This window comes from Carcharodon carcharias, chromosome 5, assembly GCF_017639515.1.
Source record: "Carcharodon carcharias isolate sCarCar2 chromosome 5, sCarCar2.pri, whole genome shotgun sequence".
NCBI classification, from domain to species: Eukaryota; Metazoa; Chordata; class Chondrichthyes; order Lamniformes; family Lamnidae; genus Carcharodon; species Carcharodon carcharias.
Window position 1 is genome coordinate 73,879,664 of NC_054471.1, and position 16,753 is coordinate 73,896,416.

Sequence of the window (16,753 nt, forward strand, 5' to 3'; positions counted from 1 at the left end):
GGCATTTCAATTTTCAGGCCGGCAGGGGCGCAGCCAAATCAGCTGTGTGCCCGCTGACCTATCAACGGCTGATTGAGGCCATTTAAAAAGTAATTGAGATAATTAATAGACCTGCCCACCCAACCTTAAGGCTGGTGGGCAGGCCAGGAGCCCGGCGGGCTTCAGAAAAAGCATGAAACCTCATCCACGGGCGGGATGAGGTTTCATGTGGGTTTTTAAAATTTAAATAAATGTATGCTTTAAAGTGATGGACATGTCCCAACTCATGAGGGGACATGTCAGGGAAATTTAATTTTTGCACCTTCACCATTTTTAAATTTGGCGCTGATCTCCTTGAGGCAGCACTTAGCCTCAGGGAGATGATTGTGCTCTTTCGCGCACATGCACATGCATAGAGTTTGCTGGCGGATCTCACGCTGGGCGGGTCTTAATTGGCCCGCCCACATAATATGTCCCCCATCGGAGGTGTGCCCGCCCACACCCGCTCCTGCACTTCCCGCTCTCCTTTCACACCCCCCACCCCCCAACCCCTTCCCCTAGGGTTTTTTTAATCTTCAGAACAGCAGAAAATCTTTTTTTTTAATTGGAAAATTTACTTTACTCAACTGAGAAGGTTCCGTTCCCTCACTATCTTGGGTTTTTCCTTTTCTTAAGAAACTTCAAAATTGCAGCAACTTGCTCCTCAGGCAATTCTTCTTTCTTAAACTCTGCAGGTCTCTTTATTTTTTACTGTGCAGGGTTTTTTTAACAGTCTTTTTTTTTAACTTGAAGATGTTTTAGCTTCTCTATGGACGTGTTGAGCCATGGGGCCTCCATCTATTTTATAATGTGAGTACAGCTTTTTTAACAACTGTTTTTGCTCACCGTCTCATGAAGTGTCCAGTATTTTTCATAGTGTGTTACTCAAGATTTTGCAATTTTTGTAGTTTTATGCACTGTCTTGTGATCTAGCCAAGTGTCTTAACTTGGCATCACTTGGAGTTTTGCAGGTTTTTTGTAGTGTTGCTCACCCGCCTTGTGATCAGAGCAGGTTTTTTGCTCTGTGCCACTTGGGGGTCTTGCAATGGACTTCCACTCACTCTGGTGGATTCCTCAACTTCTAATTCTGTATCAAAGCTTCTTCAACTGTTTCTTCAAATTTCACTCCTAGATGCGCATCTCTCTAGTTAGGCTTCAGCTGCTTTCAGTTTTCCATATCTTGGGATCCTGTTCTGGGTTCATCTTTTAAAATGCCACCTTTCATATCACTGCTGATCACCATGCTATGTACCACTGCTGACCACCATGTTGTGTTATGGGTTTGTTTGATGTCTCAATGATGAGATCGTGAGACTTGTATGTTTAAACATGAACCATTTATTGATTGTCTTTAACTATTTACAGACCCCAAGTTACTGTCATGCATGGTACTGCTACCAACTGTCACCAGCTGCTTCTAGAATATCCTCTCTGAGTCTAATACCATGTGACTCTATACATCATACAGTGGGCGGTGCTATTCTCCAGTCACACGTTAATCCTTGCTCTGCCGAGCACCATAGCAGCATAATGATATGCAGGCACATACAACATGAAACAATAGCTACTGCACCTCTTCTCTTTATTTTAAGTCTTTATTTCTTGGGAATAATTGGGTCAGAAATTTAAGAATTGATTGCAAGGAGGCATATATGATAGGAACCTCATCTCACACTAAATAGTGTGAGCCTCTTGTTGCATCTACAGCAGCCATCAAAATAAGCCTCAATACTCCTGAAGTGCAGCCTGAAACTGATGAATATAATCCAATCTGCAGGGAGTTTCCAGACGAAACGACAGTACATTCTGAGTGACTTCTAGCTGTGCTTTATAGGATCAAGCTTTAGTTAAATTGAGCTCCACCTTAGTAATAAAATAATATGTTGTGCATGACATGGTCTATTGCATCAACAGCTTTTTATCTGATTTATCGCACATGATCAATGTTGTCTCAGACAGATCCTTTGATTTCTGTATGAATGTAGAAGTTCTGTATTGCTCAACGTGTTAGCTCTCTGCTCTCGAACTGTTTTTAGCATTATTCGTGAGCTCCCTCTACAAAGTGCAGATTGGCCCGGGGGAATCCTTGCAGATGAGATGGGACTGGGGAAAACTGTGGAGATGTTGGCACTCATTCTGACCCACACACGTCAAGAAATTAAACAAGACACGCTGTCGCTCCCAGAGGTATGGCCCATCATTTGAGTGTACTGGTTATCTGGATGCTAGGGTTGCCAACCATATAGGATTGCCCTGGAGTCTTCAGGAATTAAAGATTAATCTTCTGGACACTGCTGTGAGCAAACCCAGGAGAAAAATCATAGAGGACATTAAGAACAATAGGTTTTTACATTTTTTGCATGCTTTTTGATAATTAGTTATAAAAGTATTTGGATTAGGGTTGGGGGGAGGCTTTAGACTGAATGGAATATTTGGAGTTGGGATATTAGCCAATGAAACCTCCAGGTATACATCCAATCAGAGTTGGCAACCCTACTGGACACTAATTTATCCGTTGCAGTAACGCTTAAAAGGCAAATTCCATGGAAACTGTGCTATCAGAGAAAATAGCACACTAGGAAAGAGCCTCAAAGGAACTTCATTGTGGACAGTAAAACTCGTAACAGGGTGATGGAACAGATATAGAGATCCTAAATGCTGAGATTGTGGATAAACCAGACCAAGGCAAATGAGATTCTGGATTTTATACCTAGAGGTAATTAATATAAAACAAGGGAGTGATGCTGAATTTGTTGATTAGGTCACAGTTGCTGTGCTGTATGCACTTCTGGCATCCCATTATAGGAAGGATATTAGAAAGAGGATAGCAGATCCACTAGAGTGATATCAGGTCACAAGCTTATGATTCAAACTGTATAATGTCTTCTCTTGCCTATCCCTTGTTTCAAACTGTGATGGCTGAGACCTGCTTTGTCAAATACTGTAGAGATGACACAGAGATAGGTAGGATAGTAAGATGTGAAGAGGACACCAGAAGGCCACACAGGGATGTAGATAGGTTAAGTGAGTGGGCAAAGACCTGGCAAATGGAGTATGATTGGGAAACTGTGAAATTGTCCATTTTGGCAGGAAAAATAAAAAAAGGAAGTATATTATCTAATGGCGAGAGATTGCAGAGCTCAGAGTTGCAGAGGGATCTAGGGGGTCCTAGTACATGCATCACAACAGTATGCAGGCACAGCAAGTAATTAGGAAAGCTAATAGAATGTTATCATTTATTGCGAGTGGAATTAAATTCAAAAGTAGAGAGGTTCTGCTTCAGTTAAACAGGGCATTGGTGAGACCACATCTGGAGTACTGTGGTAATATTGGTCTCCTTATTTAAGAAAGGATGTAAATGCATTAGAAGCAGTTCAGAGATGGTTACTAAACTAATACTTGTGTTGTGTGGGTTGTCTTATGAGGAAAGGTTGGATAGACTAGGCTTGTATCCGCTGGAGTTCAGAAGAGTAAAAGGCGACTTGATTGAAACATATAAGATCCTGAGGGGTCTTGACAGGGTGGATTTGGAGAGGATGTTTCCTCTTGTGGGAGAATCTAGATCTGGAGGCCACTGTTTAAAAATAAGGGGTCACCAATTTAGGACAGAGAAAAAGGAGAATTTTTTTCTCTCAGAAGGTTATGAGTCTTGGGAACCCTCTTCCTCAAAAGGTGGTGAAAGCAGGGCCTTTAAATATTTTTAAGGCAGAGGTAGATAGATTCTTGATGAACAGGGGGGTGAAAGGTTATTGGGGGTAGGCAGGAATGTGGAGTTGAGGTTACAGTTAAATCAGCCATGATTTCATTGAATGGTGGAGCAGGCTTGAAGGGCTGAGTGGCCTACTCCTGCTGCTGATTCATATGTATATTCATTAGTAGATATGAATGCTCCTGCAGATACTTAAGTTCTGGTCTCCTCTGGTGAAAAACATTAAGGATACTAGTGTTTTGCTCATGATAAATGGAAAGTATGTTCTTTGTTTTTGTTGGCTTCATGTTGCTGATGGTGTCTCTGTCTTTTACTGGTTGTCTCTCTGCTGTTGTCTGTGTCTCTGTTTGTTTCTTTCTTTCCCTCTCTTGTTATGTTCTCTCTCTTTTTGTGCTTTGGATGGCGGATGATGTCATGTGGTCAGGATTGTCATGGAAAGTAAAATGAAGTGGATGGTCCTATAGTACCTGCTTATTGTGAGCCTGCCTAGTGACCTTTGCTGGTTTTCATCTGTGACTTAGTGGGTGGTACTCGCGCCTCTGAGTCAGAAAGTTGTGGCTTCAAGTCCCACTCCAAAGACTTGAGCACATAATACAGGCTGACACACCTAGTACAGTACTGAGGGAGTGCTTCACTGTCTGAGGTTCTGTCTTTCAAATGGGATGTTAAACCTCTCAGGTGGACATAAACAATCCCAAAGCACTGTCTCAAGAAAGAGAAGGAAGTTTTCCTCAGTGTCCTGACCAACATTTACCCCTCAACCAGTATCTTTAAAACAGATTTCTGGCCCATACCATATTTCTGTTTTGTGGGAGCTTGCTGTGTATAAATTGGCTGCCATGTTTTCTACATTACATTATTTAAAAAAAGTACTTCATTGGCTATAAAGCGCTTTGAAATGTGCCAAAGTCATGAAAGGCACTATAAAAATGCAAGCTTTCTCTTTCCTTTAATTAGATGTTTTTGTGGCAGTTGACAACCACACTCTGGTTGGATGCAGAAATGTGGCTTACTTGGGTTGGCAGCACATAAAACAAACAAGGAAATAAAATGTTGAAGAAAGATTGTGTGATAGTGTTAAACAACAACTTGCATTTCTAGATAGAGACTTTAAGGTAGAAAAATGCCCCATTGCCCTTCGCAGATTTGTAATTAAAGAAAAAATTGCCAAGCCAAAGAATATTAGGAGGGCTGACCAAGTGTGTGGTCAAAGGTACGGGTTTTATGGAGTGTCCTAACAGAGATCGAGGTGGAGGGGTTTACGAAAGGAATTTTTATATTTATATTGGGCATTTTTTATAGGATCTGCACTCAAACTTTCAAAGGATTATGTTGTTTGAAGCCTATTTCATTCTGTGCTTCCACACCCGTTCCATTAACTGGAGGACCCCACTCCTCTCAAAGTGCATCACCTCACATTTATCAATATTAAATTGTATCTTCCAGCCATCATCTGCTAACTTACATTCTCCTGAGGTCTTTAGCAATTCTCCACACTGTTTGCTGCCTCCTACTTTTGTCTGCCCATGCGTGAATCCACATCATATATAAGATGGGGTCGCTGATCGAGTCAGCAGAAGACTCTTTAGTTGTTATGGATGCACTGATGGGTGAAGATCTTGATCCCTGATGCACTTGTACAGCTGTACCTATTGCATTGAAAGCCAGATAAAGCAAGTAGGTGACTTCCCTTGAGTGCTAGGTGCTTGGCACTCTCAAGTTCATTCAAACTGATGCAACAGTCAGGTTGCTATTGTGGTATGTAGCTGACTATGTTTCCTGGATGCTGGCATTAGTATTGCAAAATTTCGAATAGCCTTTAGTATGATCTTTACAGTGTTTTATCTGCCCACCTTGGTTACAAAGAGAGGTTTTGTGAGTAAAGGTTATTCTTGTTTAAAAAAGATTGGAAGGAAACATCATTCAGATGGTTAAAATGAGAAAGAAGTTATTACTGTCAAACCTTCACTGATATTGTGCTTCTCTTACTAGGGGAAATTTGTAAATTATTACATACCACCTTCACCACCTGCAGCCTCTTGTAAAGCAAAAAAGAAGAAAACTGAAGTCAAACCCAAGGAAAAGGTGAACTATCCTAGTAAGTGCTCCCTTTATTATTATGATGCAAGACTGAATTGGCATCTAAAAGAAACTTTATAAATACGAGCTCTGGGATGAACTTTATCTGCTGGAAGTATAAATCAGAAATAGCAGGCTCACTTTCCACTATCTGCTGCCCATTCGTTTTAATGGACAGAACATTGGAAGCAGTACTGGTAGAATTTACCTTACGAAAAAAAGACATGCTTTTATATAACCCTTTACCTATTCTTTGGATGTCCCAAAATGCTTTACAGCTAATGTAGTACTTTTGAATTGCAGTCACTGTTGTAATGTAGGAAGTGTGGCAGCCAATTTGAGCATAGCAAGACACCACAAACAGCGATGAGCATAGCAAGACACCACAAACAGCTATGAGCATAGCAAGACACCACAAACAGCTATATGATCATAACTACATTACAGTACATTACATTGGGTGAATCAAATGATAGAACGATACTTAAGTGGATGCTTGGCACTATGGGTAAAGAAATTAAAGAGGTTTGTGGAGAAGAGGCTGGCCATTATTGGTTGTTGAGGATGGACAATGTATGAAGAGAAGTTTGAGAGGAGAATTGATAGAGGTATTCAAAATCATGAGATGTCTGGACAGAGTAGAAAGGGAGAAACTGCTCCCATTGGTGAAAGGGTAAGAACCAGAGGGCACAGATTTAAGGTAATTGGCAAAAGAAGCAATGGTGACATAAGGAAAAACTTTTTCACGCAGCGAGTGATTAGGATCTAGACTGCACTGCCTGAGAGTGTGGTGGAGGCAAGACCAATTGTGGCTTTCAAACGATAATTGGATCATTACCTGAAAAGGAAAATTAACAGTGCTTCGGGGAAAAGATGGGGTTTTACAATTCACTATGTGAATTACTCCTTCAAAGGGCCAGCACAGACATGACAAGCTGAAAGGCTTCCTGTGCTCTAACCATTCTATGATTCTATGTAACCTATGTACAATAGTTATCTTTATTTGTAGTGGAAAAAGTGCAGAACTACTCAAAGCCAAATATTTCTCTGAACCTAAAGTGCGATTCCCAGGAATAGATAATTAGCAGAACTGTTACATAACAGCTCAGCTATTAGGTGCCCCCATTACTTGTCAAGTCAGATCTATCTGATTATCTGATAGACAGATAACAGTGTGGGACCTTTTCCATCAGAGGACTATCTCAATTTCCAGCATCTGAAATAACAGTGCTGGGGACTCTATTCTGTGAGCTTTGTTTTATATGAATGCCAGTGGTGGTAAATACGGCCAATGGACCATTATTCCAGTGTTCAGAATTCTAGTAATTTGCTGGACAGCTTAGATTCATCCACTTCACATCGCACTACAACAGCAAGAAAGATTAATGAGACAAAAAGAAAGTATTGCAATTCAGTGGCACCTTTCACAACCTTAGAGAATCGTCTGGTTCTTTACATTGCTATGTCTGAAGTGTCATTTTTTAAAAATTCGCTTATAGGATGTGGACGTCACTGGCTAGGAGGGCATTTATTGCCCAGCCCTAATTGCCCTTGAGAAGGTGGTGGTGAGCTGCCTTCTTGAACTGCTACAGTCCATGTAGGTAATACCCACTGAGCCACAGATAACACTGTAAGCCATCAATAAAATGATGCACTATCAGACTGCTCAGTTGAATGGCTTATCTTGTCAGCAAGAACGTGAGAAACTTTTATGTAACTACCTTGCTATGCCCCGCTATACAACAAATGAAGTCTAGGATTATTTACCCTTGAGAATAGAAGGGCCTGAGGGTATGATATTCAAGTGCCCAAATCCTGAAGGGAATATAAAAGTTGAATCCCGGTAATATGAATGAGATTGCCGCAAATTCTAGAACCAGGCGATGTGCGGTAAGGTGCACAAGTGATTTATATTTAACTACTTTACACAGAGGGTGCTGAATGTTTGGAATGGACCATGCAGTGGTCCCAGTGGAGACCATGGGTGCAGTAAAAATATAAAGGAGAATTGGATTTGAGGGATTAGGTAGTTAAGGGGTTTTAGTTTTCAGGACTGGCCAGGTAGGCTGCAATGCCCTTCCAGCCTGTACTTTCCTACTGGAGGGTCAGAGTGCCTCAGCTGTCACTGAAGGAGTGTGCGGAACAAAAATGCCACACCCAATCCAGTGAAATCAGAATTAATGATCATATCTCAGTGAAAAGTCGTGAGCCGAAAAAGCTAATCACCCCATACAGGTCACTCACCTTCATTATGATTTACAGGTGGGAATTTTAACCATTCTGTCTGTTTCAATGAAAAGTGAAATAGGATGGAGTGTAAAATGGGTGGTCAAAGCAATGTCAACAGCTTCCCGCAGGGTGGGTTTGGTTAAAATCACCCACATAGACTTCATTGCGCAGTAGGTCCTCTGAGTTTCCCATCAAATGAGCAGAAATGAATCCTTTTCATTGAAGTAATAGCATTGCTTAGTGTATCATGGAGACTATTTGATTTTAGCAGTTCTGATCCATCGATGTTCAGAATCAAGGATCACCAACTCATAAGGTCATAGGACTTTTCCCTTTTCAAAGTTTGTGTGTTATGCTTTAGAAGATTCAGTTATATGTTGTGAAAAAAAAAATATGTTGTTGTTCTGTGTTGAAGAGATAGATATAGTATACTCCTCTGGGCACTCGAGAGGAACTTGGAGTTTTGTAGTTGAGCATTAACCACACTGGCATCATGTATCTTGGTGGGAATTGAAGACCATTCCTGCAAGAAATAATCTGTTTATAAGAAAAAACAGTAGCCAAAAGTGTTTCCTGATGTGTCTGTGAGTTCGCCCAGCTAGAGTATTTCCAGTATGTCTATTTGCCTTGATATTTTCTGCAGCACTGAGACCTGAATGCGGAGAAGGCATAAGGGGAAGGAGAGGGTCATAGAGTCATAGAGGTCTACAGCACAGAAAAAGGCCCTTCGGCCCATCGAGTCTGTGCCGGCCAAACAAGTACCTAATTATTCTACTCCCATTTTCCAGCACTGGATCCGTAACCTTGTATGCCATGGCATCACAAGTGTGTATCCAAATACTTCTTAAATGCTGTGAGGGTATCTACCTCTACCACCCTTTCAGGCAGTGAGTTCCAGATTCCCACCACCCTCTGGGTGAAAAAATTCTTCCTCACATCCCCTCTAAACCTCCTGCCTCTTACCTTAAATCTATGCCCCCTGGTTACTGATCCCTCCACCAAGGGGAAATGTTCCTTCCTCTCAACCCTATCTATGCACCTCATAATTTTATACACCTCAATCATGTCCCCCCTCAACTTCCTCTGCTCCAGGGAAAATAACTCCAGTCTATCCAATCTCACCTCATAACTAAAACTCTCCAGCCCAGCCAACATCCTGGTAAATCTCCTCCGCACCCTCTCTAGTGCAATCACATCCTTCCTATAATGTGTATTCCAGAATTGTGGTCAATACTCTAGCTGTGGCCTAACCAGCCTTTTATACAGTTCTAGCATAACCTTCCTTGTCTTATATTCCAAAGTCTCTCTGATCCTCGGTACTTCCCAGCCTCCTACCATTCATCATGTATTCCCATGCCTTGTTTGTCCTGCCCAAGTGCATCTCCCTTTGACCATCACCCTCTGCTTCCTCCCACTCAGCCAATCCCACTTTGCCTTGGATCCCATGGGTTCTTACCTTCGTTATCAATCTCCCATGCTGGACCTTATCAAAAGCCTTGCTGAAGTCCAAGTAGACCACATCAAGTGCATTGCCCTCATCTACACACCTGGTCACCTCTTCGAAAAATTAAATCAAATTGGTCAGACATGACCTCCCCATAACAAAACCATGCTGACTGTCATTGATTAATCCCTGCTCTCAAAGTGTAGGTTAATTCTGTCACTCAGAATTGCTTCCAATAGTTTCCCCACCACTGAGATTTCCCTGGTTTATCCCTCCCTCCCTTCTTGAATAATGGTACCACATTGGCTGTCCTCCAGTCCTCTGGCACCTCTCCTGTGGCCAGAGAGGTATTGAAAATTATTGCCAGCGCCCCTGCTATCTCCTCTCTTGCCTCACTCAACAGCTTGGGATACATTTCATCCAGGCCTGGAGATTTATTTACTTTTAAGCCTGCCAGACCACTTGGAACCTCCTCCCTTTCTATGCTAATTTCTTTAATTATATCACAGTCCTTCTACCTGATTTCCATACCCCACCGTCCCTCTCACTTGTGAGCGCCAACAGAAAGTATTCATTTAGAACCCTACCTATGTCTTCTGGCCCCACACACAAATTACTATGGTCCTTAATGGGCCCTACTCTTTCCCTAGTTATCCTCTCACTCTTAATACACTTGTAAAATAACTTTGGATTTTCCTTTATTTTACCTGTCAATGTTTTTTCATGCCCCCTTTTTGCTCTCCTAATTTCCTTTTTAAGATACCCCCTACACATTCTATACTCCTCCAGGGCTTCCGCTGTTTTGAGTCCTCTGCCATAAGCCTCTCTTTTACTCTTTATCCAATCCTGTATATCCCTCAACATCCAGGGTTCCCTGGATTTATTGGTCCTACCCTTTGTCTTTACTGGAATACGTTGGCCCTGTACTCTCCCTATTCCTTCTCGAATGAGTTCCATTGCTCTGACGCAGATTTACCTATAGGTAGCTGCTCCCAGTCCACTCTGGCCAAATCATATCTGATCTTATTAAAATCTGCCTTCCCCCAATCTGGAACTCTGATTTTTGGCCCATCCTTGTCCTTTTCCATAACAACCTTGAATCTAATGGAGTTATGATCACTATCTGCAAAATGCTCCCCCACTGATACCTCTACCACTTGCCCAGCTTCATTCCCTAAAATTAAGTCCAGGACTGCGCCCTCTCTTGTAGGACCTTCTACGTACTGGCTTAAAAAGCTCTCCTGGATGCATTTTAAGAATTCCGCTCCCTCTAAACCTATCACACTATGACTAACCCAGTTAGTGTTAGGAAAGTTGACATCCCTCACTATTACTACCTTATTATTTTTACACTTCTCTGAAATTTGCCTACATATCTGCTCTTCTATTTCTCACTGACTGTTTGGGGGCCTATAGTACACTCCCAGCAATGTGATTGCTCCTTTTTTGTTTTTAAGTTCTACCCATATAGCTTCATTTGAGGAGCCTTCTAAGATGTCATCCCTCCTTACTGCTGTAATTGATTCCTTGATCAATATTGCGAAACTCCCTCCTCTTTTACCCCCTTCCCTGTCTTGCCTGAAGACCCTATATCCTGGAATATTGAGCTGCCAATCCTGCCCCTCTCTCAACCATATCTCTGTGAAAGCAATGACATCATACTCCCATGTGTTAATTTGTGCCTTATTCATTAGACTCTTTGCATTAAAATAAATACCATCCAACCTTGCCAAACTCCCTTGTGCCTTAATTGGTCTATAATTTCTATGCCTTCCAGACTTAATTGTTCTGTCTTCTAATTTTGGCTGTGCATCTCCCCCTACTGAACCTCCTCTCAGGATCCCATCCCCCTGCCAAGTTAGTTTAAACCCTCCCCGCAAGGATATTCGTCCCATTCTGGTTCAGGTACAACCTGTCCGCCTTGTACAGGTCCCACTGCCCCCAGAAACGGCCCCAATGTCCCAGAAATCTAAAGCCCTCCTTCATGCACCATCTCTCCAGCCATACATTCATCTGGACTGACCTCCTATTTCTATACTCCCTAGTGCGTGGCTCTGGAAGTAATCGAGATCCTTGAGGTCCTGTTTTTTAATCTGCTTCCTAGCTCCCTAAATTCTGCTTGGAGGACCTCATCCCTCTTTCTACCTATGTCGCTGGTACCAATATGTACCATGATCTCTGTTTGTCCTCCCCCTTTAGAATTCCCTGCAGCCATTCAGTGACGTCCTTGGCATCAGGAAGGCAACATACCATCCTGGAGTCACATCTACGGCCGCAGAAACACCTGTCTGTCCCCCTTACTATCGAGCCTCCTACCACTATTACTCTTCACCTCTTTTTCCTCCCACCCTGTGCAGCTGAGCCATTCAGTGCCATGAGCGTGGCTGCACTCCCCAGATGAGCCATCACTCTCACCATTTTCCAACACAGAAAAACGGTTCTTGAACGAGATGCACCCTGGCGATTTCCTGACTACCTGCCTGACACTTTTCTTCTGACTGATGTTCACCCATTCCCTATCTGTTTGCACTTCTGTAAGCTGTCTAAAAACATTGTACAATGTTGTACAAAGGGTGTACAACACTTTTGATTTGTTCAAAGTTTAATAAACCATACAGTCAAAATGTTCACACTTTTAATGATTTTCTTGTGTGGGGATCGCATGACACTGTCTTGGCAGCTTAATGCATGGTACACACTTTATTCCCTTTGGTGAGTGGGTCAATAACTGGAGGCACAGATTCGGAATCATTGGAAAAAGGCCTAGAGGGGAAATGAGAATTTTTTTTCATTTAGAGTTGTTGGGATCTGGAATGCTCTGCCTGAAAAGGTGGTGGAAGTTGATTCAGTAATTTCTGTTTTATTCATTCACAGGATGCGGGTTTTGCTGGCTGGGCCAGCATTTATTGCCCATCCCCAGTTGCCCTTGAGAAGGTGATGGTGAGCTGCCTTCTTGAACCGCTGCACTCCATGTGGTGTAGGTACACCCATAGTGCTGTTATGAAGGGATTTTGACTTGGAATGATTTTAACAGTGAGTTGGACAGGTACTTTAGCATAAGGGACTTTCACAGGGTTACATCCGAAAGGTAGGGATGTGGGACTAAGCATGGCTGCTGTTTCAAAGAGCCAGTGCAGGCATGTGCAGGCTGAATGACCTCCTTCTGTGCAGTGAATTTCTATAATTTTCTATATTTTGTGAAGAACCTTGAGAAGTGAACAGAGGGACCAAAATGCGAAGAAGCAAGATGAAAGAGTGAGAAGTAGTGAATATTGAAGCAAGAGTGTGAAAGTGAGCATGAGAAGTGAGGGAGAAGAATGAAAGCAAGAAGTGAAATGGAAGGGTGAGAGAAAAAGTGAAATAGGAAGAAGAGGAATGTATGAGAGAGAGAAAACATCAGTCAGAAGCAGGGGAGGAGGAGGTGAAAACTCAAAATTTGCACCTTAATAGCCTCAGCTGCCATTTACTCCCCTCTTTTATAACTGCCATTCTTTTTGTGATCCCCTTTCTCCCACTGCCCCAATCCCAGCCCCCTCCAATGCTTCTGATCCTCTTCCATTATTCCCCACCAATCCAGGCACACCCTAGTTCTCTCAGACCTACAACCTTCTGAGTCTTTCAGCTTCACTTTAAGTATGCCTATCCTTTCAACATATGTCAAGCTACTAGAACTTCCATACGGTTGTGCCCATCTGACAATTCTCTCATGACTATTTCCAAGGCGAGCTACCTGAAAGCCATCCCAGATAGCAATTTCAGATCTTAGCATTCGCCTCCCTCAATCTCAATGATTATTGTTAGATCCAGCTCTCCCTCACTCCTTCTCGGGCTCTCTCAAATACTCTGATCTCAACTCTTTGCTTCTTCCCACATACTCCACCAGTCGTTCTTCAGTCTGTCTTTCTTAATTGCTCACATTGCAACATCTCTCTGACAGATTCTTTCTCATTAACCCTCCAATTTCTGGTGAATTCCATCTTCCTGCATAAATAATGGCCTTTAAAAAGTTAAGAAGTAAGAGAGACTCACAAATGCAGAGGAGAAAGGGAGGGAGAAGGGAGGAGAGATTCAGAAAAAGTGAGAGAAAGAATGTGAAACAGTTGGGGAGAATGATACCACACCAATTGAAGTGTGACTTAACCATAGATTCGGGGAGATCACCTTTATATAACACATGGGTTAATGCTGCTGACGTAAAACACTGCACTACATCATTAGTATGTTGAAAGTAGAACTCATCACAGTGTCCTACTCTGTCTCATTCTTTTGCAGGACATAAGACAGTGGAATGGCTTGTTTCCTTTATTCTTCACTTTACATGCATATTAAACCAATGTTTGGCATCACTGTTTCTTGATTTCCATTGTTTTTTGCTCCTAACTTTTCTACCCTGGTGGATCCCGTAATGCAGATCTTTGCTGATCACTCAGCTTTTCTGAAATGATCAAACTTATTCCATGTTGCATTGATCATAATAAGATTACCAGAAATAGGAACAGGACCATGCTATTTGGCCTATCGAGTTTGCTCCACCATTCATTAAGACCATGGTTGTTCTGATTGTGGTCTTAACTCCACTTTTCTGCTTGTCCCCCATAACCCTTGACTCCCTTGTAGATCAAAAATCTATATAACTCAACCTTGAATATATTCAATTACCCAGACTGCACTGCCCTCTGTGGAAGAGAATTCCAAAGACTAATGACCCTCTGAGAGAAGAAATTCTTTCTCATTTCCATTTTAAATAAGAGATCCCTTATTCTGAAATTGTGCTCCCCTGTTCTGATTGCCCCATGAGGAGAAACATCCTCTCAGCATCTACCCTGTAGAGCCACCTCAGAATCTTCTATGTTTCAATAAGATCGCCTTTCATTCTTTAACCTAACAAGTATAGGTCAAATCTGCTCCATCTTTCCTCATTAGGCAGCCTCTTCATCCCAAGAATCAGCCTAATGAAACTTTTCTGAGCTGCTTCTAAATGCAAGTATATCCTCCTTAAATAAGGAGACTGCGGGCCAGATTTTCACCATTCGTGGTAGGAAGCTAGAGATGGGAAACCTCCCAACTTGGCAGACCCATCTCTTTATAAGTGGCCTCTGCATGCACTATTTTTGCTCAATGAGGGTGGGATTAAGTCGGGCCCACTGACCCCAGAAGCAGTTCAGACGCGGCCACAGAGGTGTGCGATGTCTGGCCATCTGTTTCTGTTGATACAGTTCCCAGATGGCCTCATTATGAATGTTTTGCTGAGTTCCAAGAATCACTAATAAATTAACTGAACAAGGAGTCTGTTTACAAAGACTGAAGTGGAGTGTTTGGTCTGATTGATTGACATCGTTATGAGGTTATAATAAGTTATTCTTTGATCTGTTTTTTCCAATGTCTATATGTCTATGTCTACAGAATTAAGAGGCATGAAGTGAGATAAACCTTCTGTTACTGAAACTCTCAATGGTTCTATCTGATTGACACTTTTATAAGGTTGTAAGAGCAGCAATTTTTTCCAAAGGAGATTTTTGAATGGATATTGTTTTAAGCCTTTTTCTGGGCTTGCTATTGTTGTTACATGTCTCATTGGTTGTATAATGCATACTGGGTGAGTGGACATGGAGGATGGGTAGGAGGCATGGAAGGGGCATGGGGTAAGACCTTTTAATCATATCCTACAAAAGGTTCTCCAATCCAGACTTTGGTTCATGACTCCTTTGAGGGGCTGTGAGCTATGAGACCCCGAGAAGCATGCCAAACTCCTGGACAGTTGCGAGGGAGGGTGTTGTCGGGGCTATGAGATACCCACCCTCACAATGGAAGTGGCCAGGTCAAGAGTGTCAGGTGCGAGCTTGCTTTGTACATCCCCTTATACTGCGCCGGCAAAAATTGCCAGCACCAGGAATGGGGCACAAATCCTGGAATCAAGTCCTGTCAGCCATTCCTAAAGGTCATCCCCACTTCACGAAAATCCAGCCCCAAAACTGTACACAGTGCTCTAGATGCAGGAAAGAAGTTTGCAAATCAAACAAGAACCTTGATTTATATAGACCTTTAATATAGTAATGCATCCCAAGTAGCTTAAAAGGAGCCACATAAGCAGTTATTAGAACAGGTGACAAAATCATGTAGAAAGTGGTAGGTTTTAAGGAACAGCTTAAGGGAGGAGAGAGATATAAAGAGGCAGATTGGTTTAGGGAGGAATTTCCAGAACTTAAGGCCTAGGCAGCTGAAGGCATGGCCACCAATGGTGGAGCAATTAAAATCAGGAAAGCTCAAGAGGCCAGAATTGGAGGAACTTAGAAATCCCTGAGAGTAGTCTGGCTGGAGGAGATTACAGAGATAGGAAAGGGTGAGGCTAAGGAGGAATTTAAAAACAAGGATGGGAACATTAAATTCAAAACGTAGTTGATGAGGAACGAATCAAAGATGGTCACAAATTAATGTTTTGTTTTGTACTGCTGATTGCTAATGATTCCATCATCTTATGTATAGGTCTGCGAGTAATGCTAATTACTGCAATAAAGGAAATGAAGGTGAAGAAGGCAACTTCTGTCAGTGCTATGTATAAATACATCACTGCTACCTACACATATGACATTCAGCGGAATCGCCACCTAATCAGGAAGACCTTGGCCAAACTTATTGCAGAACAAGTGATTGAACAGGTCAAAGGTCATGGATTGGCAGGGTCCTTCAGGATGGGAAAAAATTACAAGGAACAAGTGAAAAGAAATGGATCAGAAAAGCAGGTATGGTCAATTTTAATTTGCTGAGAGTTTTTTGATTTTTGAACAAAGGAACAGGAGTAGGCCATTTAGCCCCTCGAGTTGTTCTCTAATCTTACTCCATATATGTGCCTTTATCCCATATCCCTTAATGGTTAACAAACACCTATCAATCTCTATTTAAAATTAAAGTAGTATCACTTGCAATTTGTGGAAAAAAGTTTCAAGTTTCTACCACTTGCAATTTGTGGAACATCAATAGTTGCCAATTAGAGTACCTGCTCATTATCTCTACTCTGTTCTCCAGCTGCTCAGGCAATTTCCTAACTAAAGTGAGCAAAGTGATAATGCACAAGACCTGACGGGATGCATCCTAGGATCCTGAAAGAGGATAGTGCAGAGACCCCAGAAATGTTATTTCAGGCTCTATTGAGTGTGGTTGTGTGCTAGAGGACTGGAGAGTAGCCAGTGTATTACCCATTTTTTAAAAAGGGGACGGAGCTCATATGGGTAATTACAAGCCTGTTAGCTGAACATTGGGAGAAGTTTTGAGTGTTT

At 42.1% G+C, this 16,753-nt stretch overlaps 1 protein-coding gene across 5 annotated transcripts in view; it reads left to right on the forward strand.

The window, feature by feature from the left end:
- The window catches only part of shprh (SNF2 histone linker PHD RING helicase), a 102,448-nt gene that overhangs the window by 26,854 nt on the left and 58,841 nt on the right, over positions 1 to 16,753 (forward strand). For all 5 annotated transcript variants that reach the window (XM_041187661.1, XM_041187660.1, XM_041187662.1 and 2 more), the window contains 3 exons: positions 2,055 to 2,205; positions 5,720 to 5,825; positions 15,963 to 16,219. In XM_041187661.1, the coding sequence (XP_041043595.1) occupies positions 2,055 to 2,205; positions 5,720 to 5,825; positions 15,963 to 16,219 (514 nt within the window). The remainder of the gene's footprint in view (positions 1 to 2,054; positions 2,206 to 5,719; positions 5,826 to 15,962; positions 16,220 to 16,753) is intronic.